At 43.5% G+C, this 5,638-nt stretch overlaps 2 protein-coding genes across 2 annotated transcripts; one reads left to right on the top strand and one right to left on the bottom strand.

Annotated features, from left to right (window-relative positions):
- Positions 1 to 1,865: 1,865 nt before the first annotated feature.
- On the bottom strand, positions 1,866 to 4,909 carry kek1 (kekkon 1). Its single transcript, XM_067132657.1, has one exon. The coding sequence runs from the start codon at positions 4,907 to 4,909 to the stop codon at positions 2,747 to 2,749; it is 2,163 nt and encodes a 720-aa protein (XP_066988758.1). The 3' UTR covers positions 1,866 to 2,746.
- Positions 2,146 to 2,595, top strand: LOC136855322 (uncharacterized). Its single transcript, XM_067132228.1, has one exon. The coding sequence runs from the start codon at positions 2,146 to 2,148 to the stop codon at positions 2,593 to 2,595; it is 450 nt and encodes a 149-aa protein (XP_066988329.1).
- Positions 4,910 to 5,638: the final 729 nt, after the last annotated feature.

Below are 5,638 nucleotides of genomic sequence, written 5' to 3'. Positions count from 1 at the left end.
CACGTATGATACTTGATCTATTAGGTTTGAAGACCGTATGATACTTGATCTGTCATTAGGTTTAAAAACCATATGATACTTGATCTGTCATTAGGTTTAAAAACCGTATGATAATTGATCTATCATTAGGTTTGAAGACCGCGTATGATTATTAGGTTTGAAGGCCGTACGATACCTGTAACGATACGAGAGAGCACGAGCAAACTATAATAACGACAAGGAAAGTCCCACCCCTTAGCAGCGGTAATGACAAGATTAAATAAATACCTCTGAGCTCGCGAGATTTCAAATCACATTTATTGCTGACAATTATCACTTTTTTGGCTCCTTCCTAATTATTATTATTATTGCTTTATTTGCCGACGGCGCTAAGCGTATTTGACCCTCTGTTGTTGTTAGCATAGTTCCCTCACGCGTGAAAAACAAACATTCAATTTATTTGCCCTGTTTGCCATCTCGCTGGTTTCCACCATTCCGGCCGCTGGAAGTTTAATGAGGATGCGATAGAACGCCGCAACAAGGTCACTTGTCAATCAAACGTTTCGTGTTAAGTTTTAATTTGTCTAATGCTTTTTGTAATCATATAACTCATAGTTCGATGATGACAAGTGACAAGATTCTACTAATGCTATTCTCCTTCTATCTTTGGTGATAATAATTCAGGTTCTAATCATCATCATCATCTCATAATTATTAATGAATTTATTTTATGTATATATACATATTTATTTATGCAAGTGACAGAAAAACCTTTAACCACTTCCAATGACTCTGTTAAAATACTGATGCTTTTCAGTGGCTTAGAAAACCTAACAAACAAGTGATTAATGTTATTATTATCATTATTATTCAGAAGATGAAGAACCCTATCCATACGGAACAAGCCCATCAAAGGGGCCACTGACTTGAAACTCAAGCTTCCAAGAACATCATCAAAAATTCCACTCCATTTCCCAAACAAGCTGCTCGAAGCATGAGGCGACTCTTCGCAACATCTAAAAGAAAAAATATATATGACAGACTCAGATTCACACACGCACACACACACACACAAACAAACTATACATATCTGCAATGCTTTGGCAGCAGGTGGTGGGATCATCCAAGGAACGGCGATGTTGGAAAGTTATTTGGCTTTAATTTTTTTTTTATTTTTTTTTTTTTTTTTTTTGGAACGGGAGAGCATTTCAAGTGGGGCTGATACCACTGCTTCTGCTCGGCGACAACGGAGAGAGAGTAGTAGGAGTAGTAGCAGTAGCAGAAGCAGCGAGCAGTAGGAGCAGGAGGAATGGTGATCTTTGGTTTATAAAGCTGTCTCTCTCTCTCTCTCTCTCTCCCAGGCAGGCGGGGCGTCTACTGATCTTTTTCACACTGCTGGATATATATATATATCTCTCTTTTTCTCAATTCTGACGTTTTGACGCTTCGGTTTTTTTTCCCTCACTAAACAAAATCGTAATGCAATTACTGAGAATCACCTGTACACTATTTACAAAACTGTGACGTGGATATTGGCTATTTTCAGCTTCTGATTTTTTTTTCTATTTTTTCACTGGAAGTAGATGTTTTTCTTACATGCTTTCAAGTAAATAGCAATTTTCTCATGTATCTTACATTCATTCGAGTAAACAGCAATCTTCCCATACACGTATCTTCCTTGATATCTTTCCATCGCTACAGAATATTATTCTGTACACTTTTTCAATCGAATTATAACTTGGTATGAGAATGTTCACCTTCCTTTCTGACTCGTACTGCGAGAATATTCACTTTCCTTTTTCACCAGTATTTATCAACTTGATTTTAAAAGTATTCCCTTTTTCACTTGTATTTAGAACTTGATTCAAGAGCGTTTCATTTTCCACTTTTGTTTATATACTTGGTATAAGCGTATTCCCTTTCCAGTCAAGCATCGTCATTATATTTCAACTAGGAATCGGAAATACTTTTAAATGCATCATTTGACACGCGGTTAGCTGCTATCTACTTCTGTCACACACAAAGGAAATTCCCTTGTTTTAATCAGCCTGTAAGTTTGTAATTCTAAAAAGTGGGCACAAGGCAAAATAAAAAGTGTCGAAACGTCTTTATATTGTTATCATTACTAATCCTTCTGTTTCCTTAAATAGCTTCTCTGAATCTCGGATGTTCATTCACGCCCTTCCTCCGTCTTTAACAGCGACAAGGAAATTTGGCCTCTCATTTGCTCGCTCCATCTTGTCTAGTCAGTCGGTGAGATTCTGCACAAAACCACTTGAAAGGACAGTTCACTCAGGAGAAGAAGCAGGAGGAGAAAGGACAGGTCACTCAGGAGAAGAAGAAGAAGAAGAAGCAGAAGCAGAAGGAGAGAGAAGAACAGGTCACTCAGGAGGAGAAGAAGAAGAAGAACGGGTCACTCAGGAGAAGAAGAAGAAGAAGCAGAAGGGGAAAGAAGAACAGGCCACTCAGGAGAAGAAGAAGAAGAAGAAGAAGAAGAAGAAGAAGAAGAAGAAGAAGAAAGAAGAACAGGTCACTCAGGAGAAGGAGAAGGAGAAGAAAGATGCGGGCGAACTGGAAGATGGAAGGAGGAGGAGGCTAAGCGCGAGGGTTGTGTAGGAGTGGGCGGGAGCCGTGAGGGTTTTTTGGGCGTGGGAGGGAGGCGTGAATGGTGCACGGGTTTCGGTTGGAGTCGTGAGGGGCGTGGGCGTGCGGGCGTGGGTGGAAGGAAGCAGGGACCACCGCTGCGGCGGGGGACCCTGCGGCCCCGCTAAACTTCGGTGCCCTCTTGGTAGCCTTCGTCGGGTGAGTCCCTCGCCTTGATGCGACTGGCGATTCCGTTCGGAAGGGGAGGGAGGACGGCTACGCCACCGCGGGGAGGACCCTGAGAGCCTGGTACCCATGGGCGTTCTCCAGGAGGTCCCGTAGATACCCCTGTGAGCTCCTGTGGACTTTCGGCCCCCTCGACATCTTCCCGTGACCCGTACACCTCGTGTCGATACCCATACACTGGAGGCCGATCACTGACTCCATAAATGTCCTGCCTGCAGTCTTTTATGTGCTGGGGTGAACCGTAAACCTCCTGCCTAGGTGTATAGCCATCGTCCCTTGGTGGATAGGCATCAGCTCTAGACATCATGTCGTCTCTATTCCCTCTTATATCTAATATGCTGGAGTCTGTGCCATTGTGAGCCATCTGGCTCTCAGGTCGTGCTTCTGGTATGGGAAGGCCGTAATCGGCTGGATAGCCGTAAATTTGCGGGTCAAATTCCTCCTGTGTATCATACCCTTGTCGGTAAGGGGTTGAATGAACTGGCCCATAACCATCATATGCAGGATCATTGGGCATGTACCCTGGGTTAAAATGCTCATGGATCACTTGTGAAGAGTCATTGTTATCAGCATTTTCTTGGGTAGAATCGTCTGGCCACATACCACTCGGGTACAGGGAGTCACCTTCCATGCGTGTGTAATCCCCGCCCTCTCCCATGTTTTGCACAGAGCCGTTAGGAAGATGTCCATTGACGGCTCGAACAGCTCTCTCAGCTTCACTTATGACATCAGGATTACCAAGAGCAGTTGTTCCATACACACCTGATGATCCTTTCAAATCTGTTAGCCTTGGGGGTTTCTGCACTGGATTTGGCTCACTAGGGGTTGCTCCTGTTGAAGAAGGTGTTGTTGGGGAATCCTTTACAGGTGTTGGGGAGGACGTTGAACGCGCCCTCGCAAGAAATAAAAACCCAATAACCAACACAATAAGGGCTAATACGACCAGACCAACTGATATACCAGCAATATGACCTGAATCTAACTTGGCAGGAGAGGCAGTTCTCATCGTGACTGCCAGTGTAAAATTGGCAGTAGCAGACCCTGCAGAATTCTCTGCAACACAACGTACAGTTCCTGAGTCTGTTTCTTGGGCTCCAGTAATGATGAGACGGCTGACAAGATTCTGGTTTCCCTCTGTGATAACATACAGCCTTTGTGGTCCCAAACCCACAACAGACCCGTTTATAACTGGGGCTTCTTCTTTAAACCAAACAACTTTTGGAGGAGGCTGACCTTCTACTGGGCAAATGATAGTGGCATTCTCTCCTGCTACACCCTCAATAACTTGCCCAACATGCTGAATTGTTGGGGGACAGGAAAAATCTTCTTCTCGTAGCATGTGGAATGTTTTTCTAGATACTCTCTCTGGGGCACGGCAGCTAGGAGAGATAGGATGAGGTATATGTTTCACCTCCAGGAGCTTCCACAGAGGAAGTGCTCGGCAATCACACATCCAGGGATTGTCGTGGACTTCCAAGCCGTGAATCCGGGCCAAGTTCTCTACAACTTTATCGGGCAGTTCTGAAATTTGATTGCCTTGCAACTTCAACTTTTCAAGTTGAGACAGAGATTGGAAGGCTGAGGGTACAACTGTCCTGATACCAGCCATGCTCAAGTCTAGGCGTATTAGATATGGCGTGTGGGTAAAGCTATCACTATGAATTTTTCTAAGCCTATTGCCACGCAGCATAAGTTCTCTCAAAGCAGGGGTGTGGGAAAACGATATCCCAGGAACTTCTGTTAGCAAGTTGTCACTTAAATCAAGCTCAACCAGGTTAGTTAACTGCGCGAACGCCGTCGCATCGATCTGGCCAATCTTACAGTCCCTCATGTGGATCCTCTGCAAATTGGTGAGGCCAGCCCGAGAAAAGGCCTGCTTAGGAAGAGTCTGCAGGTTGTTTCCGGAAAGATCCAGCACTTGCGTGTCGATGTGGATCCCGGCGGGGATGCTGGCCAACCCTTTGTTCTTGCACTCGACTGCCTGCTTGCCATTTTTCCACTTGCAAGAACATACACTGGGGCAGGCAGAGGTCAGAATGAGTTGCACTCCGAACACCAGCACCCAAACGAACAATCCAGTGTCTCGCTTCCGGTGCGCCATCGCGATGGCTCGTCAGCTCAGCCTAGGCTCCGACATCACTAATTTTCACATCTCACACCTGATGATGATGATGATGAGGAGGAGGAGGAGGATGATGAGGAGGAGTCATTAGCATCAGAACTGAGAATCAGCAGCACTCGAAAGTCGTGACTCATGCGAGAATGCTCAGTTCTAAGTTATGCTAAGTTGTCTACCAAGGCTTGGCGATACCACACGAACACAATAGTCTGTTTTCCACAAGGTTGTAGACAATACTCTCATGGAATTTCACGACACATTTAAAATAACCTTGGTTTCACCTGTTCGGTCCTGAGGGGGGAAAAAGTAGTGGGTGAACAACAAAACAATGCGAGAATAATTACGAATTAAAGATATTCTCACAAAAACATCACCTTTGTTTCGAACAAATTATATGTCTCTAATAATAAAACTGTCAAAGTCGTTTAGGTTTTTAACTTTGTGGTCTAAAGGAGAAAAAATGAATGGCTGAGTAATACAAAATAAAAAAAATGAAAATTACTTTCAAATAATAAATATTGGATAAATAATAACTGTCAGTTTCTTGTAAACAAGTCCTTCGAATGAAAAGAAATAAAAAGAATAAAAATTATTAATTACGATCCAATAAAAAGTCTAACAAAACGAACCTTGAAAGATGTCTTAAGAAGTCTTTCCCACACAACAGTCCTTGACAATTTGATTATTAAATCACATATTAATATAACAGTG

Source organism: Macrobrachium rosenbergii, chromosome 31 (genome assembly GCF_040412425.1).
Source record: "Macrobrachium rosenbergii isolate ZJJX-2024 chromosome 31, ASM4041242v1, whole genome shotgun sequence".
In the NCBI taxonomy this organism is placed as follows: Eukaryota; Metazoa; Arthropoda; class Malacostraca; order Decapoda; family Palaemonidae; genus Macrobrachium; species Macrobrachium rosenbergii.
This window is presented reverse-complemented; position numbering and strand designations above follow the sequence as displayed.

What these genes read in the sequence shown, in the direction of transcription:
- LOC136855322 (XM_067132228.1), top strand. Translation starts at nt 2,146, where the DNA reads ATGTTCATTCACGCCCTTCCTCCGTCTTTAACAGCGACAAGGAAATTT.
- kek1 (XM_067132657.1), bottom strand. Translation starts at nt 4,909, where the DNA reads ATGGCGCACCGGAAGCGAGACACTGGATTGTTCGTTTGGGTGCTGGTG.